Raw genomic sequence first — 26,852 nt, forward strand, 5'->3', positions numbered from 1 at the left:
TTTTATCCATTTTATTCTTTCTAAACAACACATGTAAAACGTATGCATAATCAGGTCCTGGGACACATACATGAATATATCATACATTCCAGTACAGTTCCTGATTCTGTGCCACAAGTCTAGACTACATCACCGTTCTTAGGCTGCATTTGGAGACTGAGACCAAACAAGTAAATCCTCTGTAAACCAGACTGTCTCTTTTCGGTTCAGCCTTCGAGTCCACGCGGCCCCTGAATTGAGACATACAGTATTGCGTATAAGGTGGATAGGTCAGTGGGGATCCCAGACAAGATGCAGGTCGGTTGGCTGGTCTTTTAAAAGCCAACTGTCCAATCAGCCCTCAGAAAACTGTCGGAACAGGGTCTCTGATTGGCTGTCTTTGAACTTTGGGACGAAGTGGATCTGGAGGATCTCGGAGAAGCCCTCAGAGAGAGCAGGAGCCACAAAGTGTTTCCTGTCCAGAGGGAGACACAGATTTAGAAAAACATTGCACAGCTGACAATAAAGTCTACACTGTTTAGTTATTACTGCCAGGATTCAAGGCCCAATGAGTCAAGCTTACTTGTAGCTGTGGAAAATCATGTCATTGACCTTGGCATGTTTGCTTTCGGACGGAGCCATTTCACGGAACTGAGGACAACAGTATTAAAAAAACATCAACAAACACACACTTTGTGACCAGATGAACCAAACCAAAGTGCAGAGGACAGTCTTACTCTGTTGTTGTGTTTGGCTTGCTGCAGAGAGGCTGAGAAGTGGAAACAGCGACAGGACACTCCTGCTGCTTTGGCCACGTCCACATAGCTAGAAAATGCAGTATTTGGTTACACAAACAGAGAAAACCATATAACCATACCGTATATACATATCTCAGACAGCATGCATATACGGGTGCATCTCAAAAAACTTTTATATCATGAAAAAGTTCAATATTTTGCATCAGTTATTTAAGAAAGTGAACATTTTATATAGTCTAATCTAGACCCATTACTCACAAACATAAAATGTGTCAAGCATTTTTTAAATCCTAATTTCCATGATTGTGGTCTACAGCTCAAAATATATATTATTAAAAATGTATCTCAAAATACTGTGTGCCAGTGCATCAAGGGCCACCACACACGAAGGAAATGGACTACAACTGTTGCATTCCTAGTATCAAGCCACTCTTTAACCAGAGAGAATCAGAAGCTTCTTATCAGGGTTAGGGAAAAAAAGGTTGTCCAAAGTCCTCTTATCAGATGCCACACCGCATTGATGCAGTCATTTGTGCTAAAGGAGCCCCGACCAAGTATTGACTTCATAAAGGAACAGACTTTTCAGAAGTTGGACATAAATCTTTTTTGATTGAATTTAGGAAAGATTCTAATATTCTGAGATATTGAATTTTGTTTATTTCATAAGTTGTAAGCCGTCATCAAAATTAAAACAAAACAGGCTGGATATTTTCACTTATCATGTCATGAATTTAGACCATGTGAAAGTTTCACTTTTTTAATTATATTACAAAAAAAACTATACTTTTCCACATTATTCAGATTTTTTTGAGAAGCAACTGTGCAGCAAAAGCAGCACAGAGTGAACACACAGATTACTAAATGCACCCATTTAGTACGATTCCTTTAAAAAAAGACAGGGAGTGAATTTACAACGTTTCTTGGAAATTCACTGGTGTGTCTCCAGTAGAATCCGTCATCTATTGGACTAAAACCTTTTTCGTTCTTGTAAGTGATTCAAATTTTTTTGTGTCTGTGGGTAATTTCTCAGTTTTTTCTCGATGTGTTGCCAATTATTTTTTCTATTTACTGTGTCCTTCTTGGTACAGTGCTATAATTGCAAATAGCACTGACTTAAATCATAGCTCAGTGTAGACAACAATAAAAAAAAAAAAACCCTGCCTGTAAATATTCTCCTCTGTTTGTGTATATTTATTCTTCACTTTTGAACGACTGTCTATTGAGGCTTTTGTTTGTCTAAAGGAGCAGCCAGTGAGGTGGAGCTAGATATGCAAACAGTCGAGGAAACACACAGAGATAAAGCGCCTTCACAGTAAATACAGATGAAGCGCTGCTGCATTACCGCTTGCGAGACTCAGGGTCCGGGTTGGTGTTGTCCACGGCAACACTGCGGCCTTCCTTCAGAGAGCGCTCACATGCTGACACACAGCTCTGCCATGAACCGAGTGTGTCCTGACACAGAAATAAAACCCAATGAAAGGATCAATACATTGTTTCTGTCATGAAACATAAACGTATGCATCTAACTCTAACGAGGAATCTGTTTTCGTCTGTATTTCGATTTTCTTGACATCTTATCAACTTGACAAATAACTGTACATTTTTTTTAATTGTATATATATATATATATATATATTTAATGTTGTTAAAACGTTGAATCGATGTCTCTCCTGATTGAAATAAAATATAGATACACAGGCAGATGTGGCATCTGGAGTCCTGTTCATAAAATATCCACTCACCCTATTCACATACAAGTAGCCTTGTGGAATGATGTGGGTGTGGAAGAAAGTGGATTTACCCGCTGCGGAGAAAGAGAACAAAGAACAACATGAGAAGGGTGTTGTCGGGAAGACAGACCAGAAAAAAATCGAAACATGATAAACCATCCAAGTTCACTTACAAGCAGGGAAACCAACAGCAACAATGACTTCTGTCCTGCTGGACGTGAGGGAGGCCGATGGAGGGTCGTACAGCCTGGCAGCCGAGTCACGCTTCCTCTGACGATTCAGACGAAGAAAAACATTTACAAAAATACAGGAACAGACAAAACATTACCAAAAGACTATCAAACATTTCCTCCTCCACAAAAGAAGAAATTTCCTCCACAAAAAGTCTTTGTGGTTCTTTTATTTGCGGTACTGAGAGGTGCAGTCTATTCTTCTTCGGCAGTAAAGACAAAATGTTTGTTTAACTTTAACTTAACTCACTTTTCAAGAACTTTGCACAAAATGCAACTTTGACCTCCTCCATCATTCTCACAGTGAACTCCCCCCTCTCTCTGAGTTTCTGGCACGATCTTTCTAAGGTCCTGATACTTATGACAATGTGGTGCTGATGTGCCAAAAGACGAAGCATTTAGTAATTTGCAAAATCTATACTCAAGTATAACTTAACAAGATGCTCCACATTCCTCATTTTACCCAGTGTGTACAATGCTTATCTTCTGATATTCCCCCTCTACAATACCACGTAGTCTACAATTAGTTCTCATAAGATTATGACTTTTTTCCCTCATAAATTTACAACACTTTTTTTTTTTCAACATGGAGCTAATACTCTATTGTACCAACACAATTCAATGTATTTTAAAAAAGAAACTATTCATGTCAAATTGGTCATTTGACTTACAGGGTCAAAATCAGGCAGGCTGTAGGGGGCGCTCTTCCAGCCCAAAAAGTACTCCTCTGGGGTGTGGAACTTCAACCCCATGTTTAGAGCAAACTACAAGTACGAGAAATAAGATAACAGTTACACATATTGATTTGAGATGATTTGTGCACCAGTGAGGACTAACTTAATGAGGTTAAAGAAGTGGAACAAAGTGGTCAAACTGAACCAGACTAAGAATCTCATGTCTTACCAGTCGGTCACTGCAGGAAAAATCCTTCTTCTTCTTCCCTGGAGCCCAGTTTTCAGGCCTCCCTGCGGCATCTGAGCACAGAGGTTAATCCATAAGCTCACGATTAGTTAAATAATAGATAAAATAATAATAAAACTTAAATAATAGGCGATTAATAGTTAAAATTAACACATCGCCTACTGTGCACATTGTTAGGTTTAAGAGAAAATAACTGAATTTTCCCCCCAAAAATATAGCTTATGTAGCTTATGTAACACATGTGTATTTGTGTGAAATCAGATCAGATAACTGAGAACACACACAGTCACGACCATGACTCTACTCACCTCCCACATAAAAACTTGCGGTCTTATCAACGGTGACACCATCATTAACCTGAGCAGGTGACAAACATGCAACGATGTTTTTCAGTTAAATCAGACACACACTGTCAAACATGCAGGCACAGCAGTAAATGATGTTGTGAGGAATGACAACAGGGCAGTGTCTATGACTCAGTGTTGTTTATATTTTGTGTTGTCAGCCTCCTCTCAAAGGCATGGAATGAGGTGTGGACCTTTCAAAACATTGGTGTGTGTGTTTATCCATGCATCTCAGCTGACAATTACCTTCTCACACAGGTGATTCCACATTCCCAAAACTGGTTTCCTGTAGATACCAGGACCGCTCGCTACAAACACCTGAAACAAAGAAACATGCAGCATCCAAATATCTGCTTTACGTGATATATCTACTTAAGTATATACAGCCCAGCAAACCTGCACAGGTAGCTGCAGCTTGGCGAGTATGTCCTCCACTTTAGACTTAAAGACTTCTGGTCTCAGTTTGCCTCTAGCGATCCCCATCTGGTTTGTGAAGAGCACCACCTACAAAAGGGAGAGCAATAGCAGACTAAATCTAGTGGTAAATACTGCTACAGAACATAACATTCAATAATATTTCACTCGATCAGAAATCTGCAGCCGGTTCCAAATGCTTGTGCTCAACAACAATCTTAAAGCTGATCGTATCACTCCAGTTCAAAGATCTTTACATTGGCTCCTTGTCTGTCAAAGAATTGATTTCAAAATCCTGCTGTTGGTTTATAAAGCACTGAACGGTTTCTGATCTGCTATGTTATGAACCATCAAGGCTCCTCAGGTCATCTGGAGTCTGCTTTCTGACCCCAGAGTCGAAACCAAACATGTTTGTTTTTATGCCCTGCCGGGCTGCTGCAACTCTTAGTTCTTTAAAATCAATGCTGAGAATTTTCCTGTTTGACACGGCCTTTCATAAAATCATATAATTGCTCATTTCATAAACTGCACAGTATAGTTTTGCCATCCACCCATTCACACGCACATATTCATACAGTGCATCTATGTGCAGCACTTGTCTATCATACATCATTCATACAGGCAATTTGGGGTTCAATTTCTTGCCCAAGGACACTTCAGCAAGCGGAATGCGGGAGATCCAATGGCCAGCCTTCTGGTTAGTGGACGACCCGCTCTACCTCCTGAGCCTTTTTGTTGAAATGTGCTATAAAATAAACTTGCCTTGCCTTTAATCTTGCAAAGTTCCCTAATATTATTAGCAGCTGCTGTGTTTCTCCTTCTCACCTTATATCCTCTTCTAAGCAAAGTGGCCAGTCTGGGCTGAATCTCTGGAAACAGAATCCTGGGATTTAAACACAAGAATGATTACAACAAAGCATGTAGTTGTGAGATATAATCTGTGGTATATAAGCCACTGTCTATGATAGGACAATATATCGGGGGCACGCTGGAACGCAGGAGCAAGCACACAAGTGAGTAAAGAGCGTGATGTGTGTGTAGAGTGCGGAGAGAAGAGACTTATTAACCAAGGAAGCATCATTGTGAACGTCCCTGAGGTTAAACCACACATATGTACACACTCAAGCCAATGTTCTGTATTCATTAAACTTGGTAAAGGAGAGTCTTCACACACATTTTGACAGACATATCTGGGGCAAGCTCAAAACTAACCCCTCAGAACTAACCCAACACCAGGTAAGACAGTCCTTTATCCAACCCTCATTAACAGACACTTAATGATCACTATTTTTAGCTATAGCAAACATGTAAACATACCTCCAGTCATCTGGTGCAGTGGGAAAGACTTTCCCAGATTTGGTGGTGATGATGCAGCCATCTATGTCAAACCCGGCAATCTGGAGGCGAGAAGAGGAATATTCAGACATTTTCACCTGCGCTGGTTGATATCCTCAACCGAACAACTTGTAATTCAAACGTCAAAAAGGGGAAGACATCAATGTTTGAAACACATGATCTTCATCTCCAAGAAATTAGAAAAGGTGATGTCAGTCAAGCTCTACACATCACTGATAGAGGTTAACTAGAAATCAAGAAATGTTATATTACTGATGTTTAGCAGCAGAACATAAGGGTGCTGATTTGAATAATCAATAATGGATATGCTTTGAATATTATTATCAGAAAATAAAACAAAATGACTTCTACAGTGTTCTAGAGCTCAAGGTTTTTGTATTTTACCATCTTGTTTGTCGAATCAACACTCCTAAATCCAAAGATCATCACAACTCAAAAGCTGGAATTCGTCAAACCTGCTTGAAAATAACTTACTCTGGGGTTGATTGTGATTTTTATACAATATTAAAGCCACACAGCTTTTATTTCGCCGATAACAATGCTGTGTCACAGTGATGAAAAAGATGAATACTTGAATAAAGACAAACTTCATCAGCATTGAAACAGTCCCCACCTTGTCACTCCCTTTGACTCCAGCAGCAGTGTAAAGCATCAGGTTGCCTATCTGCTGCCAGCTGCTCTTTAGAGAGGCCTTTGACGATGATGATGATGACGATGAAGACGAAGGGTGGGGGCTGTTACTCATCTCTGTCATAGACTTCTCTGCCAACTCCTGCAGCTGCTTGAGCTTTTCCTCTGCCAGTCTCTCCTCTTCATCCTCTTCTTCTTCTTCCTTCATCCATCCACCGGACACCTCATCTGTCCTTTGGCGCTTCACCTCAGGGTGTCCCCTCTCTGGGCTCAGTTGTCTTTTATAAGACTGAACAGAAAAAAATTAAAATACACACTGCATATCATTTTAATAAATGTTATGTGTTGTAACATGACTCAGGAAAAAGACATTCAGATAGATTAGATTAGAACTCAATAACCGAACAGTGAAACCTGTGTTAACTTCGTGGGAGAGGTAGGGAAGAAATCCTTTATACTGCGTTTCGGTGCCAGACTTGACTGTGTCTCTTTTTCTTTCCCGTTCCTTCCTCCTTTTGTCTTATTGGTGGCTTTCAGCACTTTCTGTGCAGCACTGGAGGTTGTACCGTTGGAGCTCAGGGAGTAGTGCAGTTTAAATGGATGGTTGTGGTTAACCAGGTAGAGAACGCCTCCATGGGTGAGTTTACCAGACTGACCCCGGCCAAGCTTCTCATCATCCAGGGAACTGGGATTGGCACCAAGCTGTGAAGCAAACGGGACACGTACCAACACTGAACTGTGGCATTTTATGCTGTTTTGATTGTACAATAACCTGGGTGAGTCTAGGCAGTAAAGACAAGAGAGTGAAATAAAATTAAATTTCTGATCCTTTGATTGTGTAGTGCCGAAATCCCAAAAATTAAATATTCTATATTCAATTTGTATTTAAATTTATTTTGGAGTGTATTTTAGCAGTGGTGTTTCTAGCCTGAGCATTTCACAGGGAAACTAAATAAATATAAACTGTGAGCCTGTGACAAACATCTGTTTGTTTTTATACCTGAGTAACAACCACATCCTGGTCTGGATAGCAAGCCACCACTTTCACTGGAGGAAACACAAAGGTAAGTGTCACCACAAACATATATTCACACACAGAAACATTTACAGTTTGATATTTATATTCATTGAGAAGTCAAAGTATTGTATGAAAAATAGATTAATTTCCTTTTTTTTATATTTATGCAACAATTTAACTGTTTGTTATTTGCTACATTTCTTGGCAAACTAAAAACATTGAGGCATAGGACCTTTGGTTAAAACATGCAGACTCAATGTGTGAACATGGGTTGTTGCATATCAATCAGGGCAGAAACATCTCTCTGTATTTATAAAACACTGTTTAACAACACAACTAAGTGTGTCCTCAAAAATGACCACACAGGTGAATCAACACATCCATATCAATTTAAACAAAAATCTGAATTTCCAGGATGGATATTTGTGTTATTTGAGGCTTCTCGTCTTGCCAGTTATTGCAGGACTATATTAGACTGTATCTGTTTTATCAAGGTGTACCTAACAAACTGGCCACTTAGTGTATAAACAACTGCTGTGTCCTTCAAAGGTAATGATGATCAATTTCTCACATTACTAAGTTGCAGGAAATGATAGTACCAGTGTCATTTATATGTTTTATTGAAATGTGGCAGTTATTTTCTCAATGGATTGTTTCATCTTCACACATCTTAGGTACCAGCAGTCAAAGATAAAAGTCAAGATGACTGAAAAAAAGCAGTAAGAAGAAAACCATATGCAAATAGTTTGTAATCTTAAAAATGGTCTCAAAACAACTTTTAATTATATATTTTTTTTAAACATTTACATTAATGGTTTAATAAACTAATCTTTTAGGCTCTATGTCTGCCTCCACCCTGTTTATTAGAAAGCTGGGGTGACATTTCATCCTAGTCACCCTGTGAATTCAGATTAATGTTTTTGTAAAAGACACAAGGGCTTAATGAGACCGTCAACTCGGAGTCTAACACAGCGGGATGATGGTTTCCTAATCTCAGTGAGCTGGAGTGGGAGGAATCCGTTGTTATAATGTGTCAGAAGAACAGACACATTCCTAACTTTTATGAATTAAAGCTATTCTTCCCAACCATTAGAGCACTTTGCATTCAGAGGACGAACAGCAGCGTCAGTTTGCATTATGATGGGATCCTCCTCACCCTGGTGCCTGGAGCATTTCTTGTCGGTGACTCCGGTGTGCGGGCCCCGGCCCAGAAGCACAGCCCGGCCATCCAGCAGCGGGACCCGAGCCCCGGAGGCGCCGACCAGCGTGCACGACATCCGAGCGACCGCAGCGGCTCCGCGTTCAGCCTGACGGGGGCTCGGACTCACACTGTTAATCACTTTAATCACTGACTGTGTTATAAATCTCAATATAATCAGAGTTACTACTTTTGATCACAACTTCTTCCGTTAAAGCGGGGAGTCGTTTGAGCGCTGTACCCGCGGTCCATTTGAAAAATACACTCGACCTGAAACCGGCCCAGCTCGAAAGTTCCGCTCTGACTTTTCCGGTATTCCTTGTATAATTTACTGTCCAGCACAGTCTGACAGCGGCTGACATCTCTGTGCGACGAATGTAAAAGATACCTGCTTGGTAAAGTAGTTTTATTTATTTAGTTTTTGGAAATAAATGTTATTACTTGTACATGTTGAGGAGTTCCGGGTTTGACGTAGCATCGAACAGAAACGCTGTAAAGAGGAAAAATCCAATGTGAGGAAAAAAGGACAACATGATAAACTTCCGGACTAAATGTTTCTTTGTGTAACAGCCTCCTCAAATATGTATAATCACCTGATCCTCCTCGTTTCGTGTTATTGTGATGTGTGTAATGTTTCTTTTTTCTGTCTTCCTCATAACATGCCTGTTTGAGAGATTCCTTTTATTTACATGTGTACTTAGTTTTGTTTATAGATGTATAGTAGAGGCAGGTGTTTCGAATATGTTCTAGTAGACCATAATCTGAATGTTGCATTTACATTTTTTATAACTTTTATTCCCCTTCAACCCTAAACCTAATTCTAAACCTAACCCTAAAATCAAGTTTTAACCCTCAAGCAGACCATTGAAAAAGTGAGGACTGGTCAAAATGTCCTCACTTTCCAAAATGTCCTCACTCTGTAGGGTCTATGCTTAAAATTGTCCTCACAGAAGTTTAAGTACACACACACACACACGCTAAATGCAAACACACATTCTCTACAAATATATATAACCATCATTTGTTTAAGAGATACAAACACAGATGCCTGGAGTGACTCATCTCACAGCTAAATTAAAATGTTGTGTCAACATCCACTTCCTCATCATGCCAATAGGAAAAACAGGTTTCCTATGTACTGTCATTCAGGACGTATCTCCAGCAGTGTATTATTTATATACTGAGAATGTTAGCAGAGAGGTGCTGATGTTTGATCTTTGCTAGCATTAATAGTGTGTCACTGAAGTCACTCCTCTTTTTGTTTTGTCTCTTAAATACCCACTCCCATACTGCTTCTCTCATTTATATTGTCTCATCTGTTCAGTCAGATATATGCTGCATGAGAGTGGCTGTCTTGAAAACCGTCTGATGTCTGCAGCAGTCTGATTATACAAGCAGAAACCTTTTTACAGGTAAAAAAATTTTTTTTCTTTCTTTCCTTCTTTCTTTCCAGTAATTATTGCAAACTCTTTGGCCTCTGTGAAACCAAGTCAAAAGTACCTAATATCCTTTTGTCTCCAGTTGTAAGTTGAAATTGATATTGTAATGGATCATATTTATTTTTCCCCACGGTACAGACTAACTAATGTAATATGTTATCAAAGTCAGTATTGTGTCTGAGTCTCCCTCTGTCGGTTTTCAGAGCATCAAACTTTCTCACCATGTCCAACCAGCCCATGCAAAACCAACATGAAGGGACCTACATGTCTCTGATGAGAGGCTTGAAAGAGCTGGACCTCCGTGGCCAATGTGTTCCCAGCGACCTGGTTCTGACTGGAGACCATGCCTTTCCTTTGGCAATGAACAGCAAAGGCCAGGTCCTGATTGCTGCGTCTCTGTACGGCAGTGGAAGGATTGTAGTTCTGGGTCATGAGAGTTACCTGTCGACCCTCCCAGCTCTTGTAGAGAATGCTCTGACCTGGCTGAGAGGAGATGGATCCGACAACCTGTCTGTAGGGGTCCATAAAAATGTCATGTCAGTCGCTGATAACCTCAGCAAATCCAGCTTCCAAGCCAAAGTGGTGGGGGCCTTTAGTGATAATCTGGGGGTTGGTGTGTATGTGACAGATGCCTACAGTGTGGGTGCAGACAAGAAGGATATAGTGGCATTCATTAAAGCTGGAGGAGGAGTGTTAATAGCAGGTCAGGCGTGGAGCTGGGCTGCAAGTCACCCAAAAGAAAACACACTGCTTCTGTTTGAAGGGAACAAGGTTTCTGGTGTGGCAGGGATCTACTTCTCTGATCATCAGGGTGAGGCAGAGTACCTGCCTGTCTATCCTAAAATCCCATCCTCCTGGATGGCTGTAGTGTGAGTGTATACACTTATCGATTATTGCACATTTAGAAAGATTTCACTTTGTAAAGAGACTACTCTTATTTGAAAACTTTCTGCACATTTATGACATTATTAACAATAATGAAGCTAACACTGAAGCTATCACTGAATTGTTTTCATTATATTATTATACCAATTTATGTTAATATATATTAGTCATAGTAAATGAATATTAATATTATTCATCCTTTAACATTTTTGGTTAAGAAAAACAATACGATTTAAAGCAGTTACTGGTTCTTTCCTGAAATTCTATAACTCACTGTAACTGTCATATATATCTGGTTTACTTCTCCCCCTTTCAAATACAGAAACGGAAAGGATTTTGAGGATGACTTGGAGTTCTTACTCAAGGGGGTTTCAGAGTTCGACATCCAAGAGGGAGCAGTACTTTCTGAGGTTCTGGTCCATGGCCCTCTGGCCTTTCCCATTGGGACCACAGAGCATGGAGACGCGTTCCTGGCAGGAGCCTACTATGGACAGGGACGGGTCATTGTGATTTCACATGAAGGAATTCTTTCACGAGAGGTAAAGTCTACATTAATGATCTGACTTAGAATTTCTGCCTTCTTAAGTCAAAATGAGCATATTATGAGAATTTTCTCAATTAGGCAGGTATACAATTATCATGTGTAGATAGTATGATCTTTTTGAGACAGTAGATATAATTATTTTCCATTTATATCTTGTTAAATGTTTCTGGTCACCAGCAGTTTAATGTCTAGAATACTTATCAATGTTGATTAACTACTGTTTCTGTTTTGAAATAATTCTTCTCATTACAGCCAATGACTCAATTTTGGAGTAATGCCATTCACTGGTTGGATGAAGGCCGGAATGGGGTCATTGGGGTATCGCACAATCAAGCCTTAGGAATCCTCAGCAAGTCAGGGTTAAAGTGTGAGAAGACAAACTTCAGGAAAGACCTGAGTGTATTCGTGTGCACAGCATACAGCGGTGATCACATGGAGGATATCCAGAACTTTGTGGCAGAGGGAGGAGGCCTTCTGATTGGTGGACATGCCTGGTACTGGGCACAGACACACTGTGGACAAAACCCATTAACAGATTTCGTAGGTACGATAATGCGCCACCTGCAAAGTTCATGATATCATAACATAATGCATCCTAACTAATATAGGTACTGCTGTACAAATTGTTACATTTCATTTAGCTGACGCTTTTATCCAAAGCGACTTACAATAACATATCCACATGGTAATGTAGATTAACTCATATCAGGCATAACGTTAAATAACCCCACACATTGAATTCCTCATATAGCGAGACGGAATTGCAGTCCTAAACACATAACAACATAAAACATACACACGCACATACACAAACACACACACACACACACACACACACACAGACACACACACACACTCAGGGATGTTCTGGAAACTGAGGATTTGCTGGGCTGCTGGACTGGTTTATATAAACGGGAAAGTGCTTCAAAGAAATCAAGGAACCTGATCCCTGCTCACACTGAAGCTAGAACTTACAGGGGTAAAAAAAGAGAAGCCTGCTGGGTTGGCAACTGATTTGCTTATTCAATGACTGATAAAGGTGCAAACTGCAGGGCAGCAAGAATGGGTTGATAACTTTAACCAAAAATGGCAGTTGTAGACTTTAAAAAAACTGGATGGTGCTGGCCATGATGATATGACTTTCTTGTGTCCAGAGCATACGGTTTATGGTCTAGAGGTTTCTTGTTTATGTAAACTCTGAAGATAACAAGTCAATTGCCTGCTGCAACAGGTACACCAAGTAACTGGTGTAATAGTTGTTCATGAAGGCTGCTGAACTTGAGAAAATGGTGGGCTCAGACAAAACCTGTGTAGGGGGGAAATGAAAGTGCGTGGGTCCATACAACAATGTAGGGGACTGAATTGCTGCAGACTAGAGACAGCAGAAAGTTCCATAGTGTTGGTTTAACATAATTACAAAGAGGACTACCCAACAAAACAACAGGTAACTTTGCAGCACTTGGAAACACACTAAAGAAAATATCAAAACAAATTTATTTTTAATTGGGTACTACTTGATATTTGGGCTTCAAATATCCATATCACGTCAGAATATCAACTCATGGTTGTTCCAATGTATTTCAGGGAACAAGATCCTGACTAAAATGGGCTTGAGCCTGTTGGGAGCAATAATCAGAGGTGGTGTATACAAGGCCCCTGTACCCAGCCAGGCCATCAAAGACACCTACCACTTCCGCCACCTTCTACACCGCTTTGCTGGACATGTCAACGAAGGAAGTGAACTTACGAAGCATGAAGAGGAATGTCTGAAAAAGCTGGGCACGGACTGTTCCACCTACTTGACCATGAAGGCTCATGACTGCTCCTTCTATGCACAGGTCCTGTCCGCCCTCACTGATATCATATTGAGGGTGGGCATGCCACAGGTGAGTCAACAAAATGCGAAACTTAACATTTTCCAATAGAGCAGCACAAAGCTATTTTGTTTGATGTTTTTGTGATGTGTCTTGTCTTTTATTCATCTTCTTTCAAGGTGTCTGAGACCTGTCCTACGAAGAGTGCCAAAGACCACCTGCTCCTCAACGTGGGCACAGAGGTATATAAGGTTTGCCCAAATCCAGATGCAATCCTGCCTTTTCTCATTAAGGATAATCCTTTGATGCCAGTTGTCTATAACCACAGGATCCAGATCAGTGTTAACACAACAGGTGAGACCAAATATATGAAGATGTTATGAGCTCAACTTGTATACAGTATATGCGCTATTGTACAGACCTTGCTGTTAGTTAATATGACACCTTCTGAACCTGGAATGTTCTGATGAGATTAAAAATCTTAGACCAGGCCCAGACAGGCCAAAAAATAGAATTAGGCATAGCACACTTTTCAATATTTCAGCCTCGTAACCAGGGAAGTTAAAATAAACCCACTAACATCTTAAGGAGTCTACTTCTTCCTTCATTTGTTTTTTTAAAGCATTTAAAAAATGTTGTGTTTGTGTGTGTGTGTGTGTGTGTGTGTGTGTGTGTGTGTGTGTGTGTGTGTGTGTGTGTGTGTGTGTGTGTGTGTGTGTGTGTGTGTGTGTGTGTGTGTGTGTGTGTGTGTGTGTGTGTGTGTGTTAGACTTGGAGTGGATCAGTACAGGTCTCTACCTCTCTCCTGGTATGAAGACCTACATTGCCATACCAGCAGACATGGTCAACAAAGGATGGAAGGTACAGCCCACAAATCCATTAAAGGGGACATAGCATGCCCATTTTACCACAAGTTGATATGGTTCCTTGGGGTCTTAATGAAATGTCTGTAACATACTTTGGTCAAAATACCACAAGGATCATTTAAAACAGCTCCTTTTTACCCTGTATAAAACAGCCCTCCACAGAGTGACCTGTTTTGAGTGCCTGTTCCTTTAAATGCTAATGAGCCAGCTCCCCCCTCCCCCCTCTCCCCCCATGATTTTAAACGATATAAATTACATATTTTATATGATATAAATTTATCAAATATGCATCCCATACTTTGTATTCCCCTTCTGTTGTCCTGGAGTTTTAATTTTCCCAATCACATAATTAAATGTCCCCCTCTGCCCATCCACTACAAGCACACAAGCAGACAGACAGAGAGAGAAAGAGAGGGGTGGGGGGGGGGCTATGAAGACCATCATTTACCCCCGAACCCCGACATTCAACGGGTACAACAACAAGCGGAGAAAGCAGAATCGCGGGCTGACCTTATATATACAGTCTATGGGGCTGACCAGTGCGGAGAAATGCACGTCCCGTGTGAACAGCCAGGCGGCTGCGTGCTGGAGAACGGCGCTGCGCTGCCTCGCAGCGGCGCTTCCGCGTCCGGTGTAAACCCGGCGTAACGAGTGGGGGGGCTCTGTGTGTTTGTGCCAGTGTTACAGTAGTGCTGAACACTGCAGAAGTCTTCCACACTGCTGGCTGTGTGGCGCTGACACAAATTCCAGCTCACGCATGGGAGAGGGAGCGGTCGCGCCCGAGCAACTGCTGCAGCCTCCCAGTCCCAACGATCCAGACAAATGCCACATGTGAGTGAATCGCGGGCTGACCAGCGCGGAGAAATGCTCGTCCCGTGTGAACAGCCAGGCGGCTGCGTGCTTGGGAACGGCGCTGCGCTGCCTCGCAGCCTCGCTGCGTCCGGTGTAACCCCGGTGTAACGAGTGTGGGGGGACGGGGGGGGGATGAGGTGGGGGTGGGCCAAGGCCATGTAGGGAGACTTCCAGTGCCTTGTTACGACACAAAACCCAGGAAGCTCAATCGAGTCACTCAAGCATGACGTTTCTGACTTAGAGGAACCATAACAAAACGCGCAAGTGTTTTTTTCCCATAGTTTTTGGGTTGGTAGACATGCCAGATACCCACATTAACGTGTAGAAGCACTAACAAAGTGGAATTTGCATGCTATGTCCCCTTTAAGACATTAAGGGTTATTGAGTTTGCTAATACAAGTAAAGCACCTTTTTGCTTCCTACTGTTAGCAGTCATGCATCAAAGAATATAGTTACTGCTCTATAGTCCTCATCTTCAAAGCAGTAAAACATATTCCTTGTCTTCCTCAGATCCAGATAGGCTGTCAAACAGACAGACTGAATCATGCAGAGTTGAAGAGAGCACCAAGTGTTCATGAACAATTTCCCATAACCACAGAGATGATGCAGGTGTGGAACCTCTGGGGTGGACTCCTCTACCTGGTGGCCCCTGCCAAAGCACAATTGCAGTGTCAGATCATAGTGCAGATGGCTGTAGCTGCGCCATATTACAAATTTGGTGAGTGCTTAGGAGGTTGAAAGGTGCATTATGTTTACCGATGTGTGCATCTATGTGTTCATGGGGTTAATGGAAGATGTTTCGTCTCCTATATTATGAGATTAGTATGGTTGCTTTGAGATTCAAGGGGACATAGAGTAAGAGAATGTAGTTATGTTGAATATGAAGTATAATGTTTTTTAGGTATTTTCAGATTCTTAAGGTGGAATCCATACAAGAGATGCAAGTTTATACGTATGTTTGATAATTCAATTTCTTAAGTTGACTGTACAAATATAGTAGTGCTGACTCTAACAAAGGTTTCACTGGCAAAGCAGTCGGGTTCAAAGGGTTCCTTTGCAGGTGATCCTGAGCAGAGGAAGTAAGGTAGGGTTAGGGGTTTTGGGGCGACTGGAGGCTTTGATCTGGGAGAACTGGCAAAAGAGGGGATTGGGATTTGGGACCTGGTGCAGATGAAGCTTTAGCTCTCTGAATGATGGCCTATATTTCCTGCCAGACTGACTTCATATCATGAACATCAGTTTTTGAGGACCTGTTTGTGTAATCTCTTTTTGACAAAACAGGTTTATACTTTTCCTAGCATGGGAAATTTTACATACCCACCTTTTGTTTTCTTCAGGTGTGACAACAGCAGCAGAATGGTCCTTGCTGCGCACTGCTCCCTCACCCTGGGCAGAGTTGGAGTTTGAAAACATCATCCTTACTGTGCCATCAAATGTGGTTCGGGACCTGGATCGCCCTGACGAGTTGGCGGCGCTCTGGAATGAAATGATGAGGGCCATTGCTGACCTGGCTGCAAAACAACACAAATTTCCCCGCAAAGAACGCTTTGTAGCAGATGTGCAGATTTCCCATGGTAAGTGTATTTGAATTTGTAAAGGACTCCCTGAGAAATTGAGCCAGTAACAACTCATGCTGGATAAAAAGCAGGGTACATCGTGGACAGGTCACTAGTCTATCATGGAGCAAAAACTGTCCTTTTAAAAAATTGTAAAGATTCAAATAGGGTTAGGGTTAGAGTGAGTGTTAATTGTGTTAATTTGAGTTTTGTAACAGAACATGCTACAATGAGGCGTGTAGTTTGTGCTTTGGTGTGACTGCATGCACAGCAAGTTGTACAGTGTTTATCTACCATACCTATGAAACCCATATTAGCATTAATACAAAACTCTGTGCTTTTTTTGATTTTCTTCTGCTCAGGTTGGATGCATGCAGGTTACCCTATAATGATACACAGCAGTGTTGCAGCTGAATTAGTCAGTGTTGACCATATCAGGAATGTAGGAATATGGGGGCCCATCCATGAACTGGGACACAACCAGCAGAGAGGCTGCTGGGAGTTCCCACCCAACACCACTGAGTGTACATGCAACCTCTGGTCAGTGTATGTGCATGAAGAGATGCTGGGGATTAACAGAGAAAAGGTGGAGTAGATCTGCTTTGTTTTAGTGTATTTATGATATATTTTATATTCATAGAAATAACAAAAAGCAGCTCTTTTTATCTTCCATTTAGAGACGTATTAAGGTGTTCATGGAGATTATATTGTTTCTAAATCATCTTCTTCAATGCAGGCTCATCCTTGTATGACTGTAGAAAATCGAAACAGTCGAGCAGCGGAGTATGCTAAGGGGGGCAGGAAACTCAGCAGCTGGAGCATGTGGGTGGCCCTGGAGACATATATGCAGGTAAGAGAGAATTATTTTTGTATTACCCCTTATAAATACCATTTGAACAAAACCACACACACACACAGGCCAAAGGCCAAAAATGTAAATAGTACTGAAAGTCTCGAAGCCAAGTCAGCACAGTGAGGCGTCAACACTGCAATTTTCTTACAGTTCCCTCTACACTTTTCTCTGTGCATGTAGCTCCAGGGTAAGTTTGGCTGGGATGCCTTTAAGAAGGTGTTTGCTGCCTACCACACGATGAGCGACTTTCCCAAAGACAACGAAGGAAAGATGAACCTGTACGCTGAGACTTTCTCCCGGACTGTGGAGATGAACCTGACTGGATTCTTCAAGGGCTGGGGTTGGCCCATCGCACCAGCCACAGAAGAGAAACTCTCCAACCTGCCCTCTTGGTGTGACCACCCCATGGTCCAGTATGACTGAGCTGCAGTATGATGCTGATTGAAGTGCAGAGAGATGGGTTCTAAGAGAATGAATCTTTGGGTATTTAGGAGGAAATATCATTAACTAACTTTTGTTTTCTTTTTTGTTTTTGATGTATTTGACCATGTCTCTTATACTATTTTAAAAGAGAAAGAAGTTTTATAGCTGATGATATATTTACAGCTTCTTTATTTAGTAGTTAATGTGTGAATTAGTTTTGTTCATCTGAACCTCTTACTGAGTAACAATAAGTCAGTCTGACTAAATGAGATGGTCCTTCTGTCACACTGGATTTAATGTAAAAAATAAACTTTTCAAGTTTATACAACTGTGTCTATTGATGGCTGGGTCATTGTTATTGATCAATTAGACAAATGCATAATAAGCCGACCCTTCTAAAGCAGCTTCATTAAGACAAATCTGTGTAAATCCAATAATTGCACTTAACCACCTATTATGTAACCAACATTTTATAATGCGGTTAATTATTTGCTTCACATGTTGCTATTAGTGAAATGGCTACGCCAGTTGATTATTGATTAGACAATTGGTATTTGGTGGACATGTGATTTGATTATGACACATGTATTAATTTGTGTACTAAATAATTTAATTTTGATATATTTAAAAAATAACCTTGATGAAAGGTTGTGAATTTGTGATTACATATTAGGCTGATGCATTGGTTTGGTTGTTCTCTATTGTTTAACTAAAGTTAAAATGCTATGCAAACTGAGGGTGTGAGATGTAAATAAAGATGATTTGAAAGGTGTTTACTGACTGTAATATGTATTACTGGTGTTAATAAAAGGCAAATGAGGCTAAGCTTCTCCAAAATGATGATGGAACTGTTGCTTGTAAGCTAATCTTTTAATTTGCCTTCTTGCTGATTATTCTTATGATGTAAACGTTAACAGGCTGTAGTAGTCGTATTTTTTGTACTATCACTCATCCAACTCAGTAGGGTTTTCTGGGCCAAAACAAAATCTATAAAACATATAAATAAAAGGATAAATTATTAGATAAATACGTAATTATATAATTAAATGCCTAAATAAATGACTAAATGTGTATTTAGACATTTATTTATACATCTATATGTATATTTTTTTGTTCATGTATTTATTTACACATTTATTTATTTCGAATTTTATTTATGTATTTATACATTTATTTGTTTATATATACTTTTATGTATACTTGTATTTATCCTTTGCGTAACCTGCTGGTCAGAACAAAATAAGACTCAACTTCAGTCATCAAAGGTCAGGGGGTGGGTTAAAGCTTCTGATTGGTGAGTGAACAGTGTGACAGACCCAGCAGGCTCAACCAGTTCGATTCAGCTGTCTTCGATCGAGCTATTATTAATTTATCCTTTTATTTATGTATTTATATAATTATTTATGTATTTATATGTATTGTTTTGGCCCAGAAAACCCTCCATAATTATGAGTCTATTCACACATCTGAAAAATGTGTGTTAATACACGTGAATCTGACCAGACCCACAAACGGCAAGTTCTCTCTCTCCCACACAAAGGGGCTGTATGATACTATATTGTCTTTTTAGCCTGTCTATCTATACTTTTATCAATTCTTGACAGTCGGGGCCTAACTATTCACTTATGCACCAGAGGGTTCAGGATATAAGTGGACCTGCACCCTCCACTGTGCACAGAGCAAGACAGAAGCTGAAAGGTGGACTGTAATCACCATCTTTCTTAAAGTTAGTTTATATTTTAAGTTACAGTATACAACTGTGTCCCATCTGTCACCTCTAGGAATAGATTTGGAAATGGATAGTAGGAATATATCCTTACCAATGTCTAGGCCAGATCACATCTGTGTGGAGATGAGGAGACTATAGCCAAGTAGTTTCCACATGTTGCATAGTATGACTGTACTCTTTCAGTTGTACCCTCTTATTTGTGAAATGTTAAGTTTTTATCAAGATTGACCTACATTGTATATTCACATACTTTGCATAATACATTAAAGTTTCTCTAAAATGTGGGTAACTTTTGCAAATCCTTTGGACAGAAACCTAGCTAGTTAATTGTCTCTCTGTAAGCTGATGATATTGTAGCGTCCCCGCCTCACAGACGAGACGGAACTTCTTCTCTTATTTGTAAATTTATTAAAGTCAACCCGAACATGTCACACTTCTTGTTCTTAACCCCGACACTCCTAACCACAACTTCGTCTTCTTCACTCCCCTTCCTCCTTCACCCCTGACCCGCTAACAAACCAGCCAATGAGAGCCTGTCATCCCGCACAACCCCACAGCCATTGGTCTAGAACTGTCACATGCCCCACCCCGACCTATTCACTGACCCTCAGGACATCTCAGAACTTATTTAACAGTGTACTTAGCTGAACATAAGTCATAACGACCACATAGCAGTCAAACAGAACATAATCCTAACTACCAGTCCGTTACACTACCTCCCCCCATCAAAGTCCCTCGTCCCCGAGGGAACAACAAAGACTCCCAGGCGGTCAGTAGGTCTGCGGTTCCTCTGCAGCCGCGGCGGCCCTGCAGCAGAGGGGGGGTCCAGCCAACGTGGAATCCGGGACAGGGACCGGAAAAAGGGGAAAGGATCCTGACTGTGGGGAACTTGATAAGGAACACGGCACATCAGAGGGGTATTGGGGAGAAGATCGAACAGTGTCCCTGACACCCTGTGTTCCAGTCTCCAATCGCAGTGGGGTCACCGTGCCCCGATAGGGAGCCAGTCTATCTCTGTGGAGGGCAACCTTCCTTCCTCTCAGCAGCAGCTGGACCCTGTACACAACTTCACTCAGCCTCTCCAGGACCCTGCAGGGCCCCATCCATTTGCTGTCCAGCTTTGGGCACCTGCCTTTCTTCCTCTGCGGGTTGTACACCCAGACCAACTCGCCGGCTTCGAAATGCCGTCCTCTGGTATGTACGTCGTAGTTCCTCTTCTGCCTTGCCCCTGCACTCTGCAGCTGGCCCCTGGCAAACTTGTGAGCGGACTCCAGGCGGTCCTGTAATTTCCTGGCATATTCAGGCCCAGGAGGATCCACCGGGGTGTCCGGAGGTTTGCCCATCATCATTTCAGCCGGAGTCCGGATTTCCCTGCCTAGCATGAGTAGGGCGGGGGAGCAGGATGTGGAGTCTTGGGCAGCAGACCTGTATGCCATCAGCACGAGGGGAACATGGGTGTCCCAGTCTCTTTGGTGTTTAGCCGTCACTATGGCAAGTTGTTGCGCCAGTGTGCGGTTGAACCGCTCGACCAAGCCGTCACTCTGCGGGTGGAGAGGTGTGGTGCGTGTCTTATGGGAGCCCAGCTTTTCGCACATGGTTGCAAACACACGGGACTCAAAGTTCCTGCCCTGGTCGGTGTGGATGACCTCGGGTGCCCCGAACCGGCTGAACATTCCTTCCACCAAAGCATCTACAATGGTCTCCGCTTCCTGGTCAGGCAGGCTGTATGCATCTGGCCACTTGGTGAAGTAGTCCATGACGGTGAGGACGTAGCGGTTACCCCTTTCCGAGCGGGGGAATGGCCCTAGAACATCGACCCCGACTCTCTCCATGGGACCCCCTGTTGGAAACTGTTGGAGTTGTGCATGGGATCTGTCTGTGGGGCCTTTGCGTGCGGTGCAGCTGTCGCAGCGGCGACAATAATCTTCCACATCTCGCCTGTGTTGGCCCCAGTAGAATCCCTGTCGGAGGCGGCGGAGAGTCTTAGAGATCCCAAAGTGACCAGATCCAGGAGCTCCATGTACAGCCCGGAGCACAGTCTCCTTCAGAGCCCCTGGGACCACCACCTGCCACCATGTCTCTCCTGTAGCTGGTTCCTTCCACCCCCTTTGTAGAACCCCATTACACAGGCGCAGGGTTTCAAACACTGACCATAGTCCCTTTGTGGCCCGAGAAAACACAGATACTTCCTCCCACCGTGGTTTGTGTCGTGCTGCCACCCACATGCATACTGGCCTGATGTCACCATCCTCCTCTTGATTTTTCCTCCACTCCACTGTATCCACAGCCACTAGTCCCTGATCGGCAGACGGACCCCCAGGTCCCAGAGCTGCACATTTCACCTCAGTCTTCAAGCATTCGCACTCCTGTGCCTCCCTTTTTTCACAGTAGTGGCAGCCGTCGCTGTCGCAGGGCCGACGGGAGAGTGCATCTGCGTTGCCATGCTGCATACCTGGTCTGTGTACCACTGTGAAGTCATATGCCTGTAGTTCCTCGATCCAGCATGCCAGCTGGCCTTCCGGCTCCTTGAAGGACATTAACCACTGTAAAGCGGAATGATCAGTCCGGACAGTGAAGTGGAGGCCCCCCAGGTAATATTTGAAGTGCCGGATGGCACTGACCACAGCGAGCAGTTCCCGCCTGGTGACACAGTAGCGACGTTCAGCCTTGTTGAATGTCCTGCTGTAGTACGCCACCACTCTTTCTCCCCCAGGTGTCACCTGGGCCAATACAGCACCTGAGCCGACGTTGCTGGCATCCGTGTCAAGAACGAAAGGGAGAGTGAGGTCAGGCGGGGAGAGGATCGGTGCCTCCAGCAGGGCTTCCTGCAGCGAAGTGAACGCTGTCTGACACTTTTCTGTCCATAAGAACGCCTCCCCTTTCTTCAGCAGACAGAACAAGGGCACAGCTATGCAGGAGAACCCCTTCACGAACCTCCTGTAGTAGGAGGACAGGCCGAGGAAGCTCTTTAGGTCCTGTACAGAACTGGGGGTGGGCCAGTTCTTCACTGCTTGTACTTTCTCTTCCATGGTGCCAACACCACCCTCGCCAACCGTGTGACCAAGGAAAGTCACTTCCCGTCTCATGAAGCAGCACTTCTGGGGATGCAGTTTCAGTCCTGCTGCTGCCACCCTCTCCAGCACCCGTTTGAGGGACCTGAGGGCAGACTCAAAGGATTCTCCGTGTACCAGGATATCGTCCAGATATACAACACACTCTCGGCGGGGAATATCAGCCAGCACCTTGTCCATCAGCCTGTGTACTTAGCTGAAACATAAGTCATAACGACCACATAGCAGTCAAACAGAACATAATCCTACCAGTCCGTTACAATATGATGAAAAAACCTATTTGCTAAGGCTATCGCACAGACAAGTCAGATGCATAGGATGCAATTGGAGAGCATAGACAAAAAGAAATCGGATGGAAGAGACCTGTGGGGGATGGAGTCAATCAGATCAGCTTACTGCGTAGACAGAGCAACGACTGATGGCCTTCCTTCACCCAAAAACCTCCAGCAGTGGTTGAATGAAGATCTATCCTACCCACTATGCTTAACTCGAGCTACCCTCAGACACATCCTCAATGGTTGTATAGTAAGTCTCTCCCAACTTAGGTACACATGGAGACACAACCAATTTCTGAAAATTGTCCAAGAAGGGGAACAGGGAAAGAGAGGGCCTCCTCCTTTGACTAGGAGTGGTCAGTTGGAGCAAGCCCATGACTGAGAAATGCTGGTGGATGTAGTCCAGCGGCTTACAGTCCTATCACAAACTGTCACTACCACCCTAAGACCAGGCCGGATACTCTGGTTCAACACCTTGCGTGTTATTTACTTTGTAGAATTGACAGTACCCTGGGAGGATGCTGTTGATGAAGTGAATGAGAGGAAGAGGCTGTGGTATACAGACATGGCATTTGAGGCAGAGCAACGTGGCTGGAAAGCAATAGTCCACCCAGTGGAGGTTGGCTACAGGGTTTTTATTGCAACATCCACCATCAGGTTGCTCAAAGGACTAGGTGATGATGCTAAGGTACACAACTGATGATCTGTCACTAATATCCACTGATGGTCACTAATATCTGCTAGTGGTTGGCAACTTATCATCAAACTGATGCGGAAGACCTTCAAACGTTCAAGGGATATTCCCCATTTTATCCTATGTTCTAAAACAAATTGTGCACTTATGTACACGAAGGAGACAATGCTTGTACTGTATACACAACAGAGCATGCTATCATGACCAAGAATACATACAACCATTGAAAATATATTATGCAAACATATAATATATACAGTAGACATGAATATATATACAAAAATACTTAACATATATAGTAATTGTATAACTGCAAATATCCTCTGGCATATTTACTGCTACAAATTTACAATTGAAGACTGAGATAAGATTTTGGACAGATTCCATACATTTCTCTGACTGGAGCCTGCAGAGCCACCATAAGGCTAGTACAGGAGATTAAAAAAGTATACTGTCGAAATCTCAAATATATTCAGATGACAATGATAAAAAATACTTTACAATTAACTGATTATCAAAATGCTCCCGGTAATTCTCACTAACTTAATGAGGTTAAAGAAGTGGAACAAAGTGGTCAAACTGAACCAGACTAAGAATCTCATGTCTTACCAGTCGGTCACTGCAGGAAAAATCCTTCTTCTTCTTCCCTGGAGCCCAGTTTTCAGGCCTCCCTGCGGCATCTGAGCACAGAGGTTAAGCCATAAGCTCACAATTAGTTAAATAACAGATAAAATAATAATAAAAGTTAAATTATAGGCGATTAATAGTTAAAATTAACAAATCGCCTACCGAGCACATTTTTAGGTTGAAGAGAAAAGAACTGAATTTTTCCCAAAAAAATATAGCTTATATAGCATATATACATGTGTTTTTGTGTGAAATCAGATCAGATAACTGAGAACACACACAGTCACGACCATGACTCTACTCACCTCCCACATAAAAACTTGCTGTCTTATCAACGGTGACACCATCATTAACCTGAGCAGGTGACAAACATGCTCAGGTTAATGATTAACAGACACTTAATGATCACTCTCTTTTGCTATAGCAAACATGTAAACATACCTCCAGTCATCTGGTGCAGTGGGAAAGACTTTCCCAGACTTGGTGGTGATGATGCAGCCATCTATAACCCTAACTCAAAAGCTGGAATTCATCAAACCTGCTTGAAAATAACTTACTCTGGGGTTGATTGTGATTTTTATACAATATTAAAGCCACACAGCTTTTATTTCGCCTATAACAATGCTGTGTCACAGTGACGAAAAAGATGAATACTTGAATAAAGACATTTTATGCTGTTTTGATTGTACAATAACCTGGGTGAGTCTAGGCAGTAAAGACAAGAGAGTGAAATAAAATTATATTTCTGATCCTTTGATTGTGTAGTTCCGAAATCCCAAATATTAAATATTCTATATTCAATTTGTATTTAAATTTATTTTGGAGTGTATTTTAGCAGTGATGTTTCTAGCCTGAGCATTTCACGGGGAAACTAAATAAATATAAACTGTGAGCCTGTGACAAACATCTGTTTGTTTTTATACCTGAGTAACAAACACATCCTGGTCTGGATAGCAAGCCACCACTTTCACTGGAGGAAACACAATGGTAAGTGTCACCACAAACATATATTCACACACAGAAACATTTACAGTTTGATATTTATATTCATTGAGAAGTCAAAGAATTGTATGAAAAATAGATTAATTTCCTTTTTTTTATATTTATGCAACAATTTAACTGTTTGTTATTTGCTACATTTCTTGGCAAACTAAAAACATTGAGGCATAGGACCTTTGGTTAAAACATGCAGACTCAATGTGTGAACATGGGTTGTTGCATATCAATCAGGGCAGAAACATCTCTCTGTATTTATAAAACACTGTTTAACAACACAACTAAGTGTGTCCTCAAAAATGGCCACACAGGTGAATCAACACATCCATATCAATTTAAACAAAAATCTGAATTTCCAGGATGAAAATTTGTGTTTTTTGAGGCTTCTCGTCTTGCCAGTTATTGCAGGACTATATTAGACTGTATCTGTTTTATCAAGGTGTACCTAACAAACTGGCCACTTAGTGTATAAACAACTGCTGTGTCCTTCAAAGGTAATGATGATCAATTTCTCACATTACTAAGTTGCAGGAAATGATAGTACCAGTGTCATTTATATGTTTTATTGAAATGTGGCAGTTATTTTCTCAATGGATTGTTTCATCTTCACACATCTTAGGTACCAGCAGTCAAAGATAAAAGTCAAGATGACTGAAAAAAATCAGTAAGAAGAAAACCATATGCAAATAGTTTGTAATCTTAAAAATGGTCTCAAAACAACTTTTAATTATATATTTTTTTAAAACATTTACATTAATGGTTTAATAAACTAATCTTTTAGGCTCTATGTCTGCCTCCGCCCTGTTTATTAGAAAGCTGGGGTGACATTTCATCCTAGTCAACCTGTGAATTCAGATTAATGTTTCTGTAAAAGACACAAGGGCTTAATGAGACCGTCAACTCGGAGTCTAACACAGCGGGATGATGGTTTCCTAATCTCAGTGAGCTGGAGTGGGAGGAATCCGTTGTTATAATGTGTCAGAAGAACAGACACATTCCTAACTTTTATGAATTAAAGCTATTCTTCCCAACCATTAGAGCACTTTGCATTCAGAGGACGAACAGCAGCGTCAGTTTGCATTATGATGGGATCCTCCTCACCCTGGTGCCTGGAGCATTTCTTGTCGGTGACTCCGGTGTGCGGGCCCCGGCCCAGAAGCAAAGCCCGGCCATCCAGCAGCGGGACCCGAGCCCCGGAGGCGCCGACCAGCGTGCACGACATCCGAGCGACCGCAGCGGCTCCGCGTTCAGCCTGACGGGGGCTCGGACTCACACTGTTAATCACTTTAATCACTGACTGTGTTATAAATCTCAATATAATCAGAGTTACTACTTTTGATCACAACTTCTTCCGTTAAAGCGGGGATACATACAGTCGACCTGAAACCGGCCCAGCTCGATAGTTCCGCTCTGACTTTTCCGGTATTCCTTGTATAATTTACTGTCCAGCACAGTCTGACAGCGGCTGACATCTCTGTGCGACGAATGTAAAAGATACCTGCTTGGTAAAGTAGTTTTATTTATTTAGTTTTTGGAAATAAATGTTATTACTTGTACATGTTGAGGAGTTCCGGGTTTGACGTAGCATCGAACAGAAACGCTGTAAAGAGGAAAAATCCAATGTGAGGAAAAAAGGACAAGATGATAAACT

General features: G+C 42.0%; 2 protein-coding genes across 2 annotated transcripts; one reads left to right on the forward strand and one right to left on the reverse strand.

The window, feature by feature from the left end:
- Window positions 1–4: 4 nt before the first annotated feature.
- LOC117772605 (bifunctional polynucleotide phosphatase/kinase-like) lies at window positions 5–26,698 on the reverse strand. Its single transcript, XM_034603865.1, has 19 exons — window positions 26,582–26,698; window positions 8,537–8,848; window positions 7,363–7,409; window positions 6,786–7,064; window positions 6,346–6,651; window positions 5,694–5,773; window positions 5,202–5,259; window positions 4,359–4,466; window positions 4,209–4,280; window positions 3,927–3,975; window positions 3,601–3,671; window positions 3,369–3,461; window positions 2,641–2,737; window positions 2,480–2,541; window positions 2,080–2,189; window positions 717–804; window positions 563–630; window positions 230–454; window positions 5–131 (listed from the first exon to the last, which is right to left on the reverse strand). Exons 2-18 carry the CDS (start codon window positions 8,655–8,657, stop codon window positions 334–336), a joined length of 1,830 nt encoding a protein of 609 aa, XP_034459756.1. The 5' UTR covers window positions 8,658–8,848; window positions 26,582–26,698; the 3' UTR covers window positions 5–131; window positions 230–333.
- LOC117772607 (TRPM8 channel-associated factor homolog) lies at window positions 9,757–18,359 on the forward strand. Its single transcript, XM_034603867.1, has 12 exons — window positions 9,757–9,990; window positions 10,221–10,886; window positions 11,225–11,441; window positions 11,699–11,990; window positions 13,031–13,332; window positions 13,440–13,614; window positions 14,029–14,120; window positions 15,488–15,695; window positions 16,315–16,551; window positions 16,896–17,119; window positions 17,270–17,383; window positions 17,567–18,359. Exons 2-12 carry the CDS (start codon window positions 10,240–10,242, stop codon window positions 17,807–17,809), a joined length of 2,751 nt encoding a protein of 916 aa, XP_034459758.1. The 5' UTR covers window positions 9,757–9,990; window positions 10,221–10,239; the 3' UTR covers window positions 17,810–18,359.
- Window positions 26,699–26,852: the final 154 nt, after the last annotated feature.

This window comes from Hippoglossus hippoglossus, chromosome 13 (assembly GCF_009819705.1).
Source record: "Hippoglossus hippoglossus isolate fHipHip1 chromosome 13, fHipHip1.pri, whole genome shotgun sequence".
Classification (NCBI taxonomy): Eukaryota; Metazoa; Chordata; class Actinopteri; order Pleuronectiformes; family Pleuronectidae; genus Hippoglossus; species Hippoglossus hippoglossus.

Coding starts and splice junctions, on each gene's coding strand:
- LOC117772605 (XM_034603865.1), bottom strand. CDS start 8,657: ATGTCGTGCACGCTGGTCGGCGCCTCCGGGGCTCGGGTCCCGCTGCTG. Junction 4,467..5,201: donor TGCTTAGAAGAGGATATAAG/GTGAGAAGGAGA, acceptor TCCCTTTTGTAG/GTGGTGCTCTTCACAAACCA. Junction 455..562: donor ATGATTTTCCACAGCTACAA/GTAAGCTTGACT, acceptor CCCTCTGGACAG/GAAACACTTTGTGGCTCCTG.
- LOC117772607 (XM_034603867.1), top strand. CDS start 10,240: ATGTCCAACCAGCCCATGCAAAACCAACATGAAGGGACCTACATGTCT. Junction 11,991..13,030: donor CCCATTAACAGATTTCGTAG/GTACGATAATGC, acceptor AATGTATTTCAG/GGAACAAGATCCTGACTAAA. Junction 16,552..16,895: donor AGATGTGCAGATTTCCCATG/GTAAGTGTATTT, acceptor TCTTCTGCTCAG/GTTGGATGCATGCAGGTTAC.